Here is a 21,873-nt window from a genome sequence, read left to right as displayed (position 1 = left end):
ATAGTCAATGAGACAGGTTACCACGTTCTTCTTAGACACCGGTATAATTCAAGCCTGCTTGAAGCAGGTGGGTACCTCAGACTTACAGAAGTGAGAGGTTAAAGGGCTCAGTGTACACACCAGCCAGTTGATCAGCAGCAGTCTGTAGTACTTGGCCAGGTATACTGTGTGAGCTGGATGCTTTCCGTGGTTCACCCTCCTGAAGGAGGCCCTCAAGTCGACCTCAGAGACGGAAATCACAGGATCATCGGGGTTTTACAGTCAAAGTGAGCACAGAAGGCACTGAGCTCATCTGGAAGTGAAGCCTGGTTGTGACCAATGTCACTTGCTTTCACTTTACTCCCAGAGACATCAGGAATGGAATCGGGGCATGGTAAGTCCTCAGTTGAGAATCATATCTTTGGTTAATTGCATCACAGCATAATAAACAAGCATCGAAGAAGAGGAAACAACAAAAGTTTAGGCATGAGGTCCTGGCTCAACATGAACAAAAGAAAGTGGTCTAAAAATAGTCAGAAGTCAGGACAACAGCCATTTGGGTATGGATTTCTGCACCCCCAAACCTACAGCAAGTATGCTTAACTGATGATAAACCCATATAGACCAACAATGTCCAAAAACCCAGTCTTACCATGCTGACATAAGGAACCAAGGGGTTCTGTGTTGAACTTTCCAAACAACCCAACCAGGGAAGAAATTCTGAAGAGCCTGTTTCTGCAAGCCCATGAACCTGCCGTGAGTCCTGCAGTGTGAGCCTCATCAAAGATTTAACTCAGCACTTTAGTTTCAAGATAAGCTCCACTATTCTATCCCCAGCACTGTTCTGATTCGGGCTCCTATACAAAGTACTGATAAATAATTTAGAGCATTTTAACAGCAACTTCAAAACCACAGTGCTGAACTTGGGGAACTATTTTCTGTATGAGAACAAATTGTAGAGTTAGAATTCCTATACTAGAACTAGAGGTCATGGGTTAAGGGTGAAAGGTGAATTGTCCAAGGAGAATGTGAGGGGGAACCCCTTCACTCAGAGGAAAGTGAGAGTGTGGAACGAGCTGCCAGTGGAAAAGGCGGATGCAGGTTTGAATTCAAAATTTCAGAGAAGTTTGGATAAGTACATGGATGGGAAGGGCAGGGAGGGCTCTCATTCAGGTGCAGGTTAATAGGACTGGGCAGAATAAATAGTTCCTCATGGAGTGTATGAGCTAAAGGTCCCATTTCTGTGCTCAATGACTCTGTGACTCTATAACCATAAGAAAACTGGCTTCTCTCAGTTCAATATATCTCACATATATCCACAAGTCATCAAAAGTTACAAGAAACTAAAGAAGCCATTTTCTTTCAGCTGAGCAAATGTAGTTGCCAAGAAGTTTCTAAGTTGAGAGGTTTGAGCATGCATCCCAAATTTCAACTTCGGTGCAGAATCAATGGACTGTTGCTGTACCCAAAGCAATCTTTTGCAGCCATTAGATCTGTTCTTCCAGCTGGACATAAAATATTTCACAGTGCTATTCTGAACAGACAGCTTCCTTCCCTTATCAACATCAACAAACAAATCATGTTATTTATCTTCTTGCCATCTGGGGTGACCTTGCTATGCTCAAAATTGCTACTACATTTCTTTACAACACTTCCAAAAATAATTTGTTGTCTATGAAGGAAGACGGAAAGTCCCAAGGTTATAAGAAATACTAAATAAGGACAAGTACCTTTTTCATAATGTTGTGTAGCAACTCAAGGCTGAGAACTGAGATTAAAAAAACAGAATAACATGAAAACAACTAAAGAGAGGGAACAAGTTAACTTGAATTATTTCATATATACCCTACTATATACAAGCAACACACATAAAAGTTGCTGATGAACGCAGCAGGCCAGGCAGCATCTCTAGGAAGAGGTGCAGTCGACGTTTCAGGCCGAGACCCTTCGTCAGGACTTACACCTACATCTACTATATACAACTGTGTTTCATACTTCATTATGTTTTGCACAGGCAAAATGCCTTTATCTTCTTCAATCATGTTCCTCTTATTAAAGAGTGATTCAACAGACAGTTAAGTGTGCTGGTACTGTATGAAAGTCACATTTATATCGTTCAGTTATACAATTAAGAGCATTTATGCACCTACTGATGGGTATCAAAATGGTTGAATCAGCAATGAGAAGGAAACAGTTTCAGATTAATTAACTTTCATTGGAGTCAATGAAAGGTCATTGGCCTGAAACATTAACTATGTTTCTCTCATCACAGATGTTTCCTGACATGCTGAGTACTTTCAATATTTTCTTATTTCAGTACTTTGCCTCGGAATTGCTCATTCACTATTGGTTACAAAACTTTGATAAGATTTGAAGCCTACATAAGAGCATAGAGAAGTTAAAGTCACAATAATGAACAGATCAAAGTATACTCAATGACAAGGAACCATGCAAGTTGTAAACAGAACTGATTATATCTTTTTGATAAGCTTAATTTAGCAACCATGAAAGAAAAATTAAACAAGAAAAGAGTAAGTAAGACACTTTTGGGACAGAGAGATAATATGTGGGGAAGACTGTGGGGGTTTGAGTTAACAAGTCAGATTTGGATTCAAGCAACACACATCAAAGTTGCTGGTGAACGCAGCAGGCCAGGCAGCATCTCTAGGAAGAGGTGCAGTCGACGTCTCAGGCCGAGACCCTTCATCAGGACTAACTGAAGGAAGAGTTAGTAAGAGATTTGAAAGTGGGAGGGGGAGGGGGAGATCCAAAATGATAGGAGAAGCCAGGAGGGGGAGGAATGGAGCCAAGAGCTGGACAGGTGATAGGCAAAGGGGATATGAGAGGATCATGGGACAGGAGTTCCAGGGAGAAAGACTGGGGGGGGGGGGGGGAGAACCCAGAGGATGGGAAAGGGGTATAGTCAGAGAGACAGAGGGAGAAAAAGGAGAGTGAGAGAAAGAATGTGTGTATAAAAATAAATAACGGATGGGGTACGAGGGGGAGGTGGGGCATTAGCGGAAGTTAGAGAAGTCGATATTCATGCCATCAGGTTGGAGGCTACCCAGACGGAATATAAGGTGTTGTTCCTCCAACCTGAGTGTGGCTTCATCTTTACAGTAGAGGAGGCCGTGGATAGACATGTCAGAATGGGAATGGGATGTGGAATTAAAATGTGTGGCCACTGGGAGATCCTGCTTTCTCTGGCGGACAGAGCGTAGGTGTTCAGCAAAGCGGTCTCCCAGTCTGCGTCAGGTCTCGCCAATATATAGAAGGCCACATTGGGAGCACCGGACACAGTATATCACCCCAGTCGACTCATAGGTGAAGTGTCGCCTCACCTGGAAGGACTGTCTGGGGCCCTGAATGGTGGTAAAGGAGGAAGTGTAAGGGCATGTGTAGCACTTGTTCTGCTTGTGCCAGGAGGGAGATCAGTGGGGAGGGATGGGGGGGGATCAATGGACAAGGGAGTCGCGTAGGGAGCGATCCCTGCGGAAAGCAGAGAGAGGGGGAGGGAAAGATGTGCTTAGTGGTGGGATCCCGTTGGAGGTGGCAGAAGTTACGGAGAATAATATGTTGGACCCGCAGGCTGGTGGGGTGGTAGGTGAGGACCAGGGGAACCCTATTCCTAGTGATGTGGCGGGAGGATGGAGTGAGAGCAGATGTGCGTGAAATGGGGGAGATGCGTTTGAGAACAGAGTTAATAGTGGAGGAAGGGAAGCCCCTTTCTTTAAAAAAGGAGGACATCTCCCTCGTCCTGGAATGAAAAACCTCATCCTGAGAGCAGATGCAGCGGAAGGGAAGCCCCTTTCTTTAAAAAAGGAGGACATTTGGATTCAAGTTCATTGATAGATAGGAATTTGGATTTGTCCAGTATTGTAAAAGGGACCTTGAAACCATTGAATCCTCGCAAAAACTGATTCATTAGTGCTTGTTAAGAAGGGAAGACTGACTGGAGTATCTACCTGAAATGATGCTGTATGAGGCATAACATTTGCAAAAAAAATGTCGTTCATGAGTCAGTGAAGCAGTCAAAGCTGGCACACACCAAGGGGCGAAGACTCTTGTTATATGGTGGATCCTCACCTGTTCTGTCACGTTCTGAAAGCAGTTGCAGCTCATTCACTGGCAAACATATTTGTGTCAGGATGTGTCTTGTGCATGCTTTCTGTTTAATTAATTGGAACAGCGTAATAGAATAGAAAAGTAACTTCCAGCAAAACAACTTCTCCTTCTTCATTATTAAGGTGAAAGCTAGGTAACAAGAAAATTAACACTAAAGCAGTTGGCAATTACCCTTTCAGTTTTGATGAAAATTCATTGCTCTGAATCCATTTTTCACTTGTTGAGTATTTCCATCATCTTCCGTTTAATTCTAGTTACACTGCCACGTTCCCGGAGAATTAATTAAGTTACAATATATCATGTGAAAATATATCATAAGCAAATACAGTGGATTCCTCTTAATCGGGACACATCTAGACAAGTGTATTTTGGTCCAATTAAGCGGCTGCCCCAATCAGCAGAAGTTTCATGGAAATAATTTAAAAAACAAAATTCTGTTTAACTGACAAATTATGTATTTAAATAAAATTTTATTATATAGGCATCCGTTAGTCTCGTGAGACCATGGATTTGTGCCTTGGAAGGTTTTCCAGGGCACAGGCCTGGGCAAGGTTGTATGGAAGACTGGCAGATGCCCATGCTACAAGTCTCCCCTCTCCACACCACCAATGTTGTCCAAGGGAAGGGCACAAGGGCTGATACAGCTGGGCACCGGTGTCGTCGCAGAGCAATGTGTGGTTAAGTGCCTTGCTCAAGGACACAACACGCTGCCTCAGCTGAGGCTCGGACGAGCGACCTTCAGATCACTCGACCGACGCCTTAACCACTTGGCCATGCGCCAACACTTAAATAAAATACAGAACAAATTAGAACATCACCAATACTACTACAGTACTATAAAACTGCATATTAGATCCTAATGGTTACCGACAGAGGAATTTTCTTTCGATTGATTGTAAATGAACAAAATCGGAGCAGACACCGGGTGCAGAATAGACTGCCTTTCATACAATCAACAATTGCATCCCCTAAACCTTCATTTTCATTTTAACATTCGAGATGATTGTCAATACCTTCAAATTATTCATAGTTCCTAACTTATTGAAGTAGTAAAATTGTTTCATTTTCACTCCCAGCTGTTTCTGGCATCTGCAAGCCCCGAGGCTTGAAACCACAACAGTTCTTAATTGTCTTATTGTTATTTCTTGCCAACTATCAGTGACAAAAATCACTGCTTTTTGAACAGAAACACATACAACTGACACTATTTTAAAAACTGTTCACTCCAAGCACAGTGTAGTGTCTAATAGCCACAGAAGCACTTGCAACTGATGCTAGTTAGAAACTGTTTGGCAACAGTCTCTGGTCTCAATTAAGCCACAAGGTATCCTATATAAACAAAGGGAATCCAGGCTATTTTCACAATTAGTTTTTGTTCTTAAAAAGTTATCCCAAATTAGCGGCTGCCCCGATTAACTGATGACCAAATTTTACTGTAATCTGCTGTATTATTGGGCTTGATTTGCAAAGTTTTGCCTCGCTAAAAAATAACATAATATAATAATTGCTACAGTTCTGAGTATTTCAAACATTTTTGAATATTCTAGTTTGATTAATATAGTAAATATTAAAGTGTATTGTTAACACAATAATTAACTTGAAAGTCTAAAGGTAAACTTCAAACTTTACCTCAGTAGCACTTCACAAAAGATAATTACGAGCATGTTTTGTGTCAAATATCCAGTTTTCAAAACATTTACCTCCACATAACATTTAGAATTTAGTGCAATGTCTCCTTTCTTCTCCACCAGATCTTCACCAACATAATACGAAATTAAATTAGGCTTCAGTATAAACCAGCGCTCATTCCAGTTCTTTCTTTTATGTCCTTTTTTCCACATGTACCCCTATACAAAAGATAAACATTCTGTATTAATTTAAATAACATACAAGGAAGTTAAAGCTAATGACATTGAGGGAAGTTGCTGACCTGGTTAACAGAGTGGTAAAAGGCAGAATACTGGTGAGAAATACAGCAAACCTCTGAAAATCTTCTGTTCAACTATACACAAGTTCTGATAATACAGCATCTACATTACAACTGGTGTTTCCTGCACTCCCTTGAGATGCACTGGGGCCCAGGTTCCCATGTACCCTTTAATCTTACTGTCAAATATATTAAGTCTGTAGAACATGTTGGAAAAAAAACATGAATTAAAAATGTACTGGTTTATTTATAGGAAAGCAATATGACAATTCAGAAAATCTGCCAAAACAGCACCAACAAAGCTGGACCATCACAATTTCACTGCAAGTAATGACATTCCATTAGGATCTATACTCAGGTTACTATATTCATGAACAAATTAAATGCATTGAAATTTGGGAAGATTATTTGTGAAGTAAGAAAGACAGGTTGATAACATTAACAAGTCAGCCTTACATTTGGAAAACTGAGAAAGATGGATTTCAACATGGGTAAATAGGTTTGTGATTGTGGTCACAAACTAATATGTTAATTTTCTTGCAAAAATGATTAAAATCAAAGATAATTTTGGCTCCTGTAGACAGATTATTAAATTGCAGTGGTCAGTACACAAAAATTAACAAAAAGACTGATGAAACTTTAGAATCTACAGTGTATCAGATGGGTGAGGTTGGTATAATGCAGAGACAAGATACTCTGATTTAGGTGTTCCGACTATGCAAAAGTCATGGAAGTTGTAAGCCGGCCATAAAAGCTGTAACACGGATTTGCAGCATGGTGACTAGCTGAGATCCTCCAGCATTTTGTGTGTGTTGCTCAGGATTTCCAGCATCTGCAGAATCTCCTGTGTTTATGGATTCCCCAGAACATTATTACTGATCCAATGGCTCACAAAACGCTTGCTCCTTCGTGCTTGCTGACTTTACATAGTGCTACAACAATCACAGTTTATTCTCCCCATATCTGAATCAACTCCACTCCTCCCCCCCTGCCCATTGAACCTACCACTTGCCTACACACTAGGGGCAACTTAAAGTGGCCAGTTAACCCACCAATCCCAACATCGTTGGTATGTGGGAACAAATGGAGCAAACCCACATATTCACAGGGAGGTGAAGACTGAACTTGGGCTGCTGAACCTGCAAGAAAGCTTCTCAACAAGCTCCATCATTCAACAAGATACCAGTTGGCATTCCACTCAACACAACTTTCCTGCCCCATCCCAAAATCTGTTGATTTTTTCCCCCCAATTTCAAGCTGTTTTGAATGTAATCATGTGAGAGGTGAACTTTTACAGGTCCTCCAGGGGAAAAACGTTCCAAACATCCACCACCCTCTAAGTCAGAGAATCCCAACATGGGATCCGTGGACCCACCAGTTAATGGTAGGTGACCATGGCATACAAAAGGTTGGGAACCCCTGCTCTAAGTGAAAAAAAAATCTCACAATTCGCTCAGAAATGGCCTAGCACTATTTTTGAGACTGTGACATCCTCTTCACACCTTCCTAAACAGTCAAGCTCTATCGCACATGTCACTTCTAATTTCTCTCAACTCTAGAAAATTTAAACCTAGCTCCTTATTCCTTCTCATATTCAAACTATTATGCCAGGATTGAGTCTGGTGAACCTTCACTCTCACACTCTATAGCAAGAATATCCTTAAATAAAGAGACTAGAATTTTTCACAATACAGCCAGTGCTCTCAACAAGCTCAATCTAACTTTCAGTAAGGTATCTTTACTTTGGTGCCCAAAAATAAAAGCCAGCACACTTGGCCTTCTTTGCTGCCGGCTGCCCCTGCACATTACCCTTCAGTGACTTGTGCACAAGGACACTTAGGTTTCTATAAAAATCAATATTCCCCAATCTCTGACCAACTGAAAAGGAATACAGCGCGGGTGCAGGAAGATGGGACTAGGCAGGAGCTCAGGTCAGACCAAAGGGGCTGATTCTGTGCTGCAGTGTTCTGTGACATTATGACTCTATGAAGCATTCACAATCATGTTCAGTCAGAAATGCTGTGTGGAATATCCATGTCTGTTTCTTCCCAAGATCTACCTAGAGAAAAGTCTCCACATAATTCGATCCACTCCAGATCTATTCACAATCTTGGACATAAGAGTTGAATATCAGAGACAAGGTGAGAGTAAAGGCCCCATAATCAAGGCAGGATTTGACTGAGAGTGGCATCAAGGTGCCCTCGTAAAATTGAAGTTACTGAGTTTCAATAATTGCAGTAAAACACAAACACAAAGAAAGATCATTGAGGCAGTTAACAATGCTGCAGGAGATCCTCAGGGCAGTGTCCTAGGCCTAAACATCTATAGAGACCTTCCTTCAGAACATCAGAAGTGAGGATGTTCATTGATAAATGCATCATGTTCAACTCCATTCCCAACTTCTCAGAAAGCACAGCTGTCTATGCCTGCATGCAGTCAGTGGAGTAAAAACACCACTGAAAAAGTGCTAGACAAAGACCGAGAGAGAGAGTCTAAGCACCTTGGCACTCAATGACATTACAACCGTTGACTACTCCACATCCGCGAGGATTGAGCAAGAATGCAACTGGTCCACATGCAAAAACACAAGATCAGTTCAGGGACAGGATATGAGTGTTTCACCTCCAGACTTCTCAAAGCCATTCTGTTATCAACAGGGCACAAGTCAGAAGTGTGATGAATGCTTTCTTTGGAGTATATCCATGAAAACCCAAGTAGCACATCACCATTTATGACAAAACAGCCTTGCTGATCAGCATGGTATCACACAGCCTGAACACTGATTTCCTCTCTCATTGGCCCACTGTTGCTGTGGTGTGTACGATCTATAAAGCGGCCTTGCAGTTACCTGCCTACTCTGACAGCTTCTCCCAAACTCACAATGACAAGGGTAGCTAGCATACAAGAGCGAGTTACCAGTTAGCTGAGTGATGTTACAGCAACAACCTTGCACTCAACGTCAACAGGACCAAAGAGCTGATTGTGGGCTTCAGGAAAAGTAAGATGAGGGAACACAAACCAATGCTCATAGAGGGATCAGAAATGGAGAGAGTGAGCAATTTCAAGTCCTGGTGTCAATATCTGAGGACCTAACCTGGATGCAACATATTGCTGCAGCTATAAAGTTGGCAAGACAGTGGCTATATTTCATTAAGAGTTTGAGGAGATTTGGTTTGTCAACTAAAACATTCTACAAATGTACGATGGAGAGCATTTTGATTGGCTACATCATCTGGTATGGGGGGAGGGTGCTACTACACAAGATCGGAATAAATTGCAGAAACTTGTGAAATTAGTCAGCTCCAACATGGGTAACAGTCTCCGTAATATCAAAGACATGTTCAAGGAGCGGTGCCTTAGGAAGGTGATGTCCATCATTAGATTAGATTAGATTCTAATTAAATTAAATTCAACAGCACCTTTATTTCCTGTGGAGCATCAAGAAAGCTCACCTCCGTCCCAGGATACTGATGGACTTTTACCACTGTACCATAAAGAGCATACTCACTAACTGCATCTCAGTGTGGTATGGCAATTGTCCTGTATCAGACCGCAAAGCACTCCAGCGTGTGGTGAAACCTGCCCAGCGGATTATTGGCACCCAATTGCCCACCATTGAGAACATCTACCATAAACACTGCCTGGGCAGGCCGAAAAGTATTACCAAGCATGCATCTCACCCTAACCATGGACTTGTTACTCTCCTCCCATCTGGTAGGCGCTACAGGAGCCTCCACTCTCGCACCAGCAGACACAGGAAGAGCTTCTTCCCTGAGGCTGTGACACTGCTGAACCTCACATCACAGTGCTATGCAGTATCTAAGCAGATAATCTAATCTCTCTATTTTTTTTTTAATTTGTCATTTTGCACTAATTTTAACTTCACTATTGAATAGACATCTATATACTTAATGTAACTCAGTTTTTCTCTATATTTATTTATTATGTATTTCATTGTACTGCTGCTGTAAAGTTAACAGATTTCATGGCTTATGCTGGTGATATTAAATCAGATTCTGATTCTGATATCCTCTCTAAGTCACCATACTAGCTTGACATGGCAATATTCTAGTGTTCCTTCAACATCACGGGGTCCACACCTTCGAACACCGTCAAGTCTCTCCAAGGAGAACTACAGCGGTTCAGGAAGATGGGCCCCACCATCTATCCAAAACCTACTTAGGTTGAGCAAAAAAAATGCTGACTTTGGCAGTATGCAGATCTTATAAAATCAATTGAAAAAATAACCTTGACTGCAGTTTAGTTCACAACACACAAACTAGAAAACTTTCAAAAGTTGATCTATAAATTCGTATAAAAAACAAATACTCTTAGGGCAAGTTGGGAATTATCTTCCTTGTCTTCAAAGCTATAGGGTAATGGAATAACTTATGTTCAACATTGATACAAGGAATTTCAGGGATCTTTCTAGATTTGAACAGAAAGCACTAGAAATAAATAGCAGTTCAGAAGCATCTATGGAGGGCAATAATCCTTTGTTAGTACAGTTTCATTTCAGATTTCCAATAGTCATACTATTCTGCTTGAATATCGTTTTACTAGAATTAGGAGATTTGTTTTTTTAACAAGTCAGCCTGGTATCCTGTGAGGAATCAAAATAGTACTAGTAACTAAACCAAGAATGCAGTGAAACCTTAGTTTATTTTAACTTGCACAGTGTATCTATTAAAGTGAATTTTCTATTTTTGTACAACAACCATGTTGCCCAGACATGTATAGAAGAAATTATTGAGTTTTCATCCATTATTTCAGCTTCTCACTCCATCAACTTGAAATGTTGTTTGTTATAGATGTTTTTCTGTCTGTCCGAACACTGTTCACAGAGCATTCATTTACCAAACTATAATGTATACCCCAGCTTAGGAGGGTTAATGGTGCCTAATGGCAATTCCTTTGCTTGCATCTTCAGAAATAGGTCTATTTCCATCTTTGGTATCTCTATTTTTCCTTTTCAGGATTCTTTTGAAGACCCTGACCTGGAGTTACAAGCTGACTTCAGTTCTTTGTGGGAATGGGACCCGCTCTCGGGGTTTCACGACTGGCCATTCTTCGGCACACCAAGGACTCAGCCTAAGAGCTCTGCTCAACTTTGGAGGGCTGAGCTTTCGTGGCTCTGAAGACAGGGGGGAATGGAGGTCGGTGTCTGAGAAGAAAACCGGTGTGTCATGGGAGATGGAAGATCTAAGGCTGTGCTCCCAGAGACCCAAGATCTTTGGGCACAGAGCTCAGAAAAAGCGATGCAACAGACTTTTAACATCGTAGATCAGCCAGTTGTTTGTTATGTCTCCTCTTTCGCTGTGAAACGGAGACACCTCTTTTTCCCCTTATTAGGGAGAGACAGAGAGCCTGTGGTATGTCGAATGCCGGGTGAACAAGTAGTCTTTGGAGTACTGCAAGTCTGTGTCTTTGCTGCTGCTCTGCTGCACGCTTGAGTGTTCGGTGGCGGGTGCCGATGCTATTTTTTTCGCCGGTGGGGGGAGGGGGGGATTGTTGCTTGCTGCTGCTGCTTATGCACAGCAGGGAGGGGAGCTGGGGGGACTTTGGGGTTCTAACATTTAACTGTCATTCATTCTTTGGGGGCACTCCTCTGTTTTCGTGGATGGTTATGAAGAAAAACTATTTCAGAATGTATATTGTATACATTTCTCTGACATTAAATGTACCTTTGAATTACCTTCTTTCGACATCCACAACATATGGATTCATCTAAAATCCAGGGGGTATAAGTAACTCTGATGTTCCACAACCAGACTGGGATGCAAGTGGGAGAGTAAACCAAGCTCAGGATTGTCAGTAAAGTTAAAAAAGGCTTGCTTTACATTTCTGAATAGATTGTTAATCTGCAGTTTGCAAAGATTTCACGTTCAATACATGGGGCTCTCAAGAATTTCTTTACAAGATTTATTGGCTAAGGTCCGGCAATCTGTAAATCATTAAATTTACGGACTTAATGACTGCCTAGTCACAGTTCAGCAGCTTCACATTGACAGCAGAATACCTCTGGAAAAAAACAGCTATTCTATTCTACTCCTGCATAATATTTTCAAAGGACCTCTTTTAGTCTTCGGGAGAGGATGAATCAAGTCCACTTGTAAAACGTGCACAAATAGAGACAAGCACAAAAACAAATCAGTTAATCAGTACAAGGTTAAACCGATATTTAACTGAATTTGCCTTTTATTGCCATTTCTTACTTAGAACCTCAAGCCAAAGGTACACCAGAAACCTGAAAACCCACAGTTCAAGATTCACAACAGCTTATTCCCCATTCCTATCAGGTTCTTGAGTTCATTTAAAAGAGACAAACTATCAGAAACCTTTTCCTTTCTCTCAACCTACATGAGTATCATTACTTAGGCATGTAAGTTATGTATAAGTTATGTTACTTTAAGTTTACATCAATTTACACTGGTCATGTCTGTAACGTATGGTGCTGCTGCAAAAAGCTAATTTCCTTGGTATTTATAACCTCTGTATGTATGCCTAGGACAACAAATTTGAACTTAATAGCTAACTGGATTTCCTGGTCCAACCAGGAAACAACCAGTAGCTTAGAAACAAGGGAATGCAGAGCACTTCGGGAAATACACTGACAGCCCTTTTGTTTACAACAACATTACCATCCTACATTTTCAGAAGGTCACAGTTCAGAAGATATAAACAAAATGAGCAAACGTCACTCAATTAGTTCCTATACTGAGTATTGATTTCACTTTGGATATAGTTAGCAGTTTCATTTCAGTCGTTACCTTTTTTTAAAAATGTTAAATCTTATGAAGGTCTCTAATAATGCCCATGCAAAGGCCTTTCTTGCAAAGAAATGGCAGAAATTCAGTATTTTAATCTGAGATATAACTAATTTGGAGGCAGTACTGGGATCAAGCAAGATGATTTTTAAACTATTAGAATAAGTTTTCTGCAAAACATGCTATATGCTGGAGTTCATGGAACAGTTAATTATTTTTGAGAATGCAATGACAAAACTGAAGGAAACCGGCCGGGAATTCACCTTCCTACCCCGCCCTAATGCTTGTTAGAGTAGTTTTTGTTTCAGAGTTTACACATTTGATATTCTGTTCCCTCTTTGCCCAATCTAGGTTCAAGAGAGCACCAATTCAAATTTATACAATTAATTTTATTTACTCTATAGCAATGTAGTATATTCTATCAACCAAACATATTCACATTAACAAAGTACTGAAGTGTAGTTTTTGGTGTTATATTTAATTCCTGGAATTACTTTCACACAAACATGTTTTCTACTGAACGGAAAAGATGATGACCATGTATAATAGTCTGGAAATTAAAGCGGTCAGAGGGAATATGAGGTGTGCCTCCTAGTCTAGATTTGAGAGAAAAAGGTAGGACTATGTAGAAAGATTGAAAAAAGGATTTAGTCATGCTTCTGGGGAGCTGAAAGAGGTCGGACAGTGTAAATATTATAATGTGCGGGACAATGAAGGGTCAAAGCTGACTCTGATTTTTCTGCCATGTAAAGCTGCAGGGAAATCTTTCTGAGTTTCTTTAGCAAGATTCTGGATGTGGATAAAACCACACAATGTAACAGTCTCATTAATTCTGACGACCGCTTTGATAATTAATCACTCAGCTGCTTTGAATTCTGGAAGCATGGAACAAATCTATATACATATGAAGTCTTCCCTGACTCCTGTGAAAATACCATTCCCTTTTCTCAGTTCCTTCGTCTCCAACGCTTCTGTTCCCAGGATAAGGCTTTTCCTTCTAGGATATCAGAGATGTCCCCCCTTCTTCAAAGAAAGGGGTTTCCCTTCCTCCACCATTCATATTGCCCTCACCCACTTATCCTCCGTTTCCCGGACATCCGCCCTCACCCCACCTGCTTCTGATGACCCTCAGCCCCCATCACATCATTCGCTGCAACTTCCACCATGAGACCCTACAGCCAAACACAGCTTTACATTCCAGCCACTCTCCACTGTGATCGCTCCGTCTGATTCCATTGTCCATTCATCCCTTCTCACTAATCTCCCTCCTGGCACGTAACCCTAAAAGCAGAAAAAGTGCTACACTTGCCCATTCACCTCCTCACTCCCCTCCATTCAGGGTCCCAAACAGTCCTTACAGGTGAGGCAACACTTCACCTGCGAATCTTTTGGGGTCGTCTACTGTATCCAGTGCTCCCGAACCAGCCTACTCTACCTCAGTGAGACCCAATGGAGGACTCTTTGTCGAGCACCTTTGCCTATCCACAAAAATGAGGATTTCCCGACGGAAACATGGATTGTTCATTAATTTCCATAGATGATTCCAGACCTGCTGAGTTCCTCCAGCATTCTGTGTGCGTTGCTCTGAGTTTCCAGCTTCTGCAGAATCTCGTCTTTATACCTGTGAAGTCTTATGGATTGCCTGCGTTCCTTCAGGACTAGTTCTAAATGGTTTGGACCCTTTCAGTCTTGAGGTAAAGATCTCTCAGGAAAGCATACGTGACACACAGATGGTAGAGTCCATTACCTCAGACTACAGATTGGCTTCTACACATCTTTATTTGTTTCTCTCTTTCTCCTTTTCCAATACATTCTTTTCCCTCAATGACAAAATCTTCCCTTTAAAACATTCAAAAATATTACTTCCTATTAGAAGATGAGATTAAATTTGTTATTATTACACAAAACATGTTTTTTGCAAATTTAAATTAATAAGTTGGTCAAAATTCTGAATGTTGTATTTCAGATTTTGTTTCTCATTTGCAGCCAAATTTGTTAATGGCTGGACCCCTTAAGGGCTTAAATGCTCTTCACGACAGCAGACTGCAGCAGTTAAAGACGTTGCCATGTCTGGCCATCAGGAATGGTTGAAGAGTATGAATCCACCAAAAGCACAAGATCATGCCTCATGAAAATCAAAAAATCTTCTGTTTGCTGGAAATCTGAAAAAAAATAAGATGCCTAGCAAAAGTCAGGCAGCAAAAAAATCATTCATTCTTTCACTTCCTTTTTGTTTCCTACCATTTCTTCTTCTGACTCTGAGAAGAATCTCATGTTTCTCTGAGCCCATTCAGCTCCTGACCATCCAGCTTCATAATCTATTACCAATGCATGCCATGAAATTTGCTATTTTGCAGGAGCAGTACTGTGCAATATATTAGAATTGCCATCAATTACAATAAGGGTATACAAAAATAAATTAGTACAAATAGAAAGCAAAAACAGTGAAGTAGTGTTCATTGGCTCATGGACCTTACAGAAATCCGACAGTGGAGTGGACGAAGCTGTTCCTAAAATGTTGAGTGTGTGTCTTCTGGCTCCTGCACCACCTCCTTGTACGGAGAAATGAGAAGAAGTTAAATCTGGACGGTGAGGGTCCTTCATGATGGATGCTGCCTTCCTGAAGCATCGCCTGTTGAAGATGTCCTCAATGATGAGAAGACTAGAGCCCACAACGGAGCTGCCTGAGTCTATAACCCTGTGCAGTTTTTCCAATCCTCTGCATTGGGATCTCCACAGAAGACAGTAATATAACTAGTAAGAATGTTCTCCATGGTACATCTGGTGAATTTTGCTAGAATCTTTGGTGACATCAAATCTTCTCAGGCTCCTAATGAAGTATAGCTGCTGGCACGTCTTCTTTGTGATTACATCAATATGTTGGGCCCAGGATAGATCCTCTGAGACGCTGCTGTCCAGGTGCTCACCAGTTCGACTGCTGACCCCTCAATAAAGACAGCTGCATGTTCTTCTGACCTTCCTTCTTCAAGTCCACAGTCAATTCCTTGGTCTTACTGACTTTGAGTGCAAGGTTGTTGTTGTGATACCAATTAACCAGCCAATCTATCTCACTCTTGTATGCCACCTAGTCACTATCTGAGATTATGCCAACTACAGTTGTCTCATCAATTAATTTATAGATGGTGTTTGCGCGGTGCCTAGCCACACAGTCACGAGTGTAGAGTACAGCACTGGGCTAAGTATGCATTCATGAATTGTATCAGTGTTGACTGTCAGCAAGCAAACAGTGTTATTTCTGATCTGCACTGACTGCGGTTTCCTGATGAGGAAGTCCAGGATCCAGGTGCCTCCCCAGGTGCAGAGGGAGGTACAGAGGCCCAGGTTTTGAAGTTTGTTGATTCATACTGAGGGGGTGATGGTGTTGAATGCTGAGCTGTAATCAATAAAGAGCAGCAGGATGTTGTCCAGATGCAGTAAAGCCAAGTGGAGAGCCAGTAAGACTGTGCCAGCGACAGACTCTTGTGGTGGTAAGCAAGTTGCAGCAGCCCCAGGTCCTTCTCACACTGAAGGTAATCCCAGCCATTACCAAACTTCCAAAGCACTTCAGTAGATGTGAGTGCTACCAGGTGGTAGTTGTTGAGGCAGCTTACTCTGCTCTTTTTTGGGCACCAGCGTGACTGATGTCCTGTTGAAGCAGATGGGAACCTCCCACTGCAGTAGTGAGAGGTTGAAGATGTCCTTCAACATTCCAGACAAGTACATCATCGGGCCTTGACATTTGGTGAGGGTTCACCCTCTTGAAAGATGCTCTGACGTCAACAAATATCACCAGGTCACCAGATGCTGCTGGTTCTTCCTTCCAAAGTGTGCATAAGAGGCAGGCGTTCGTACTTGCCAAAGCACAGGCATGGGGTGGCAGTTGTCAAGTGTGTTGGCTCCTCTCGTTCTGCAGGTAGTAGGTTTGGTGGTAGTTGGTCAAACACTTGTTCAGGTTAGCCTGATTGAAGCCCTCCCTCACATGATGGTAGATCACAGTGCTTAGACCCTCCAGAGCCAGAGATAAAATGTATGTTCCAATCAGGACGATGGCAGACGGCACTTGACTGCCAGATGTTTTGTGTCGGGAGAGCAAGATTGAGACAGGGGCTCCACAGTAAATGGGCTTCACTGGGCTCCATACTGAGTGACCCTTGTACCTCTAAAACTACCAACGTACTCTGCACTTGAGTCTCCCCAGCCCCAACATCTCTTACCTTACAAACTATATTTACCTTTGAATTCTTTTTCCTCTCAGTATCCTTAGATACTGTGAACTGGCTACCGACCCCTGCCCAGGTACTCAAATATACAAAACTGAAAATGCTTTACAGGTAAGATTTGCCTTTCAACCGTGACTGAAATAGTGGCTAATATTATGAACTCCAATCTGCACTGCAAAATTACCCTGAAGTGCAAAGATAGTAGTCAAAACCTTACAGGGTGAAATTATTGTGTATTACTCATAAAATTTTGTCACAAATTGCTGCCTAATGCTGAACAGGTTTTTTTGTTTAGAAAAGTGAGAAAGGAAAAATAAAGACACAGAGCCTACAAATACACCATATAATTAAATCTCCCTTAAAATCCTGAACTTTAGCAAAATACATTCAGAGCCATTTTGAGATATTTGACCATTTCTGTGCATTTCAACTGATTGATAGAATTCCTACCATTTAATTTGCAGATCTATAGATGTCCTGCCCAACTGTGAAGCTTTCAAAGTATTTATACGTTCCTAGAATACCAGTAAACTGGTAACTGGTAACCCTTGCGAATTTCTGAATTTAAGTTATTATCAACTTCTTTTCTATGAAACGGCTGAGATAATATTGTAATTAGTACATTTTGTTATAACAGTCATAGTTTCTTTGCAGTTTCATAGACTGAGTTCTCTTATGATTTAGAAACTAAAAATTCAATATAAATCTCTCACTTCTGAAGTATTTTCAAGGCATTTGTGGCCATTAAAGAATGTACCAAGGGACAATCTGCTTGCTTTGTGATATCCGTATCAAAAATATTAACACCTTCATAGAGTCGTAGATGAACACAGATGGAAACAGGCTTCTTATGGTTCACCTCGACCCAGCATGGTTGGTGCTGACCACAGCATCTGCCCAGCTGCCTGCATTCAGCCCACCACTCACCAATCACTTCTCCCATGTACCTATCCAAATGCCACTTAAACGATGCAATTGTACCCAACTTCCTCTGGCAGTTCATTTCAGGTATTCACTACCTTCCGTATAAAGAAGTTGCCTCTCAAGTCTCTTTTGATATCTTGTACCTGCGCCCTCTACTTTTGGACCGCCCAACTCTGGGGGGCAAACAACTATGATCGTCTACCTTATCCAAATCCAACATGATTTTATAAACCTCTGAGGTCATCCTCATTCTCCCACACGCTAGGGAATAAAACTCCAGCATGGCCGACCTCTCCGTATAGCTCAGGCCCTTTAGTCCAGGTAGCATCCTCGTAAATCCCGTCTGCACCCTCACCAGCTTGACAGTATCTTTCCAACAACAGGGTGACCAGAACTGTACACAATACCCCAGGTACGGCCTCACCAACGGCGCATGTAACAGCAACATAAAGTCACTACTCGTAAACTCAAAGCTCTGACTAATGAAGGCCAGCATGGTGAACATGTTCACCACCTGGTCTACCTGTGTAGCCACTTTCAGTTAAATATGCATTTATATTCCCATGTCCCTCTGTTACACATCACCTGTCATTGCCCTGCCATTCACTCTACAAGACTACCCTGGTTCAATAACCTAACTGCATCACCTCACACCATTTCTAATCCATTTGCCATTCCTGCCTAACCGATCAAGAGATTGTTGCTATTCTTTCTAACCTGCTTCACTATCATCAAAGCCTCCTAATTTAGTTTCATCAGCAAATTTGCTACTCATGCCATGTATATTCATATCTAAATCATTTTCATACATAATGAATAACAGAGGACCCAACACTGATCCCTGGGGCACCCCACTCATCATAGGCCTCTACTTACTGATCAACCTTCACCCATCCCCTTACTTACCTCTTCAAAAAACTCCAAAATATTCGTCTCTCTCATGCACAAATTATGCCTGAGTGATGGTAGATTTTGATCAAATTCCCTCACTGGCCTGTAGTCTCCTGGCCTGTCATTGCTACCCTTCTTGAACAACTTTAGCCACCCTCCAGTCTTCTGAAATTTTGCCAATGGCTGATGAGAAATCTCTACAAAGGCCCCTATAATTTTTTCTTCCTTGGTCAGGGGGTGCACTTGGTCAGGCCCTGGGGATTAGGCCATCTAAATGCATTTCAAGACACAAATATTTCCTTCCTCATAATAAGCATATGATGCAAGATCTCACTACCTATTACCTGCATTTCTTTGGTACCCATGATATTCTCCGTAGTAAACACTGAGATGGGATAGACATTAAAAATCTCAGCCATCTGTGGCTCCACACACAGACAGCCCCGACAGTCTTTAAGAGGACCTAATCTTTTCCTTGTTACCCTTTTACTGTTAATATAACTGAGCAATCTCTTGGTACTATTTTTAATCTTACCTGCCAAATCAATCATATACCCTCTTTTTATAAATTTCTCCTTTAAGCCTGGTATTAAACCTTTTTTCATTATCAAGGGATTCATTTATACCCCGCTGTCTAAATGCAACATACACTTCTTTTTCCTGACGAGAGTCTCAACATCTCTCATCAACCAGGTTTCCCTGAACTTGATACATCTGCCCATCACCCTAAAAGGAACATGGTGCCTTTTTATGACTCTTGATATGACCCTTTTCAGAGCCTCCCACTTGCCAGCTGTTCCTTTGCCTTTAAAGTAAGTCACCCAATCGTCCCCAGTTAGATCCTATCTGATGCCCTCAAAGTTGGCCCCGCTCTGGTTTAGGACTTTAACCTGTGGATCTGTTTTATCTTTTTTCATGACTAAGTAAAAACCTAATAAAATTATGGTCTCTGGACTCAAAGTGCTTCCCGACTGTCATTTCCTAGCCACCTCATTCCCCAAGTATTGCTCCTTGCTGAGCAGCTTTTCCAAGTTCACTAGCGCACCATTCTATTATTTACACAATATGATTAAAACAAGTTGATGAACAGGGCTGTGGACATACTACCACATCCTCCAAAACTGCTATATCACTTATAAATCCTGTTAAATCCAAACTGCTACCTCCCAAAATGCCCATAGGGATTTTCTCCAATATAAAATATTCCACATCTCTGTCCACAAATCCCCACCACATAATTCCAGAGCTCCCTAATCCCAGCTTTGCCTGAATGCTAAATTATCACTTAGGAGTGAAAGCCAAATTACAGGCCATGGTTCTAAATGCAGAATGCTTTCACAGGAGCGGGTATGATGGCCTTGAGAAAATGTCCATATTTGGACTCTATTGATGCTCCTTAGACTACACGAAAACTATAATCGCCAATGCACAGTCAACAAATACACATGCCACAAGATCTTAAATAGAAACCCCACCACAGATCAAGAAGTTTGTACGAGGGAACCTGTGAAGCCTTCAGGCTTCTTTATGCTGCAACCTCTTGCAATACAGCTGGCACTCAAAGCAATCGTATTCAGTTTGTAATACTCCCAAATACAAAGCTATTGTCCTTAACACCTCTGCAATCTAAAACTTCCCTAACAGTGCAGAATGCATTAAACCTGTTGCACCCAATTCTACAAATTCTTCACCAATACTTACATCCTCCAACCAGACCACATTTAAATAACCGCCCAGAACTCCAAGATCCATCACCATTAACAATCACAAATACGGAAAAAGCTCTCTCCAAAATTATACACCCTGCCTTCCCATTCTCGACAGTCTTCCCAATATAGTCATCGGATAACAATCTCCTCTCTCAGAGCCCAAACTTCACACACTTATCCCAACTCTTCTGGGCTGCAGGAATATCAGCCCTTCAACACACCTTGTCCAAGGCAACTCTTGTTTACCCTCTAATGTTAGGCACTTCAGCTGAGAGGAAAATTTTCTGACTATCTAACCCTCTCATAATTTTGTATGCCTCTATCAGGTACCCAACAGTCACCTCTGCTCCAGGGAAAACAAACCTAGCCCAAGTGCCAGTACTCTATCACCTACTCTCACTTGCCTGCCATCATCTGGCTATTTATCCTATATTTTTGAAGCAATATTCAATACATAGGAGAACAAATATTAAAACTGGACCACCAGCTTAATTATCCTGCAATGTATATACTCCCAAAGTTTTACCAGCAACATTGTGGTAACATAACTAAAGTTTATTTAGCATAGATTACTTACCATCATTATTATATGCATCTATTATTAATTCTGAACAAGAAATGAACTTTTTAAATGAAGTATTTAACATAGTATGTGCACAGATGTTAAATACTTCATTTAAAAAGTTCATTTCTTGTTCAGAATTAATAATAGATGCATTTATTCTACCATACTGTGTTAGCTTATTCATCCTACAGAACAGAATCTGGGCCGCAAGTTACATTTGCTCAATATACTAACATCAGCAAGCAAACTTTCACTGTTTTGAGGGGAGCTTAAATATTTTAAAACAATGCTCCTTACAATCAAGGTAAGTAGTTTTGGCTTCTAGCCTATGGAAAAATCAAATCATAAAATTTTATGTTTCAACACAGCTGCCTGTCCCTCACTATGACATCTCTAGCCCAGTGAATGGGTTGAACCTTGTCAGCAGTCAGCCAATAAGCCTGTACCCCATCCTGGACTTGTGATCAAAGAGGCCAGCAGCAAGGCTGAATCTTGGCTTCTGTGGAATCATTCCAACTCCCAACAATTCAGGCACTAAGTCTATGATCTACCCGCCACACTGTTCACTCAATGTGCAATCCATCGTCCTGGCCCCCACTACACTATCCACAGTCATCAGCCCAGCCCCTCCACTGATTCCCAGTGCCGGTCACCTACCCTCAAAGCTCTCCGAGTCTCTGAGTGCAATCTTCCACCAGGGAGCCAGAGCACAGGTGATCAGCTCCTGGCAGTCAGCCAATCTTCTATCCATGCTAATATCATTCCT

The 21,873-nt window shown here is 41.5% G+C and overlaps 1 protein-coding gene across 1 annotated transcript in view; it reads right to left on the bottom strand.

The window, feature by feature from the left end:
• The window catches only part of swap70b (switching B cell complex subunit SWAP70b), a 121,260-nt gene that overhangs the window by 56,719 nt on the left and 42,668 nt on the right, over positions 1–21,873 (bottom strand). The window contains exon 5 of the mRNA XM_072272616.1: positions 5,805–5,951. Coding sequence (XP_072128717.1) covers positions 5,805–5,951 — 147 coding nt within the window. The remainder of the gene's footprint in view (positions 1–5,804; positions 5,952–21,873) is intronic.

Source organism: Mobula birostris, chromosome 11 (genome assembly GCF_030028105.1).
Source record: "Mobula birostris isolate sMobBir1 chromosome 11, sMobBir1.hap1, whole genome shotgun sequence".
NCBI lineage: Eukaryota > Metazoa > Chordata > Chondrichthyes > Myliobatiformes > Myliobatidae > Mobula > Mobula birostris.
Note: the sequence above shows the minus strand (reverse complement) of the source record. Positions and strands in the feature narration are given on the sequence as shown.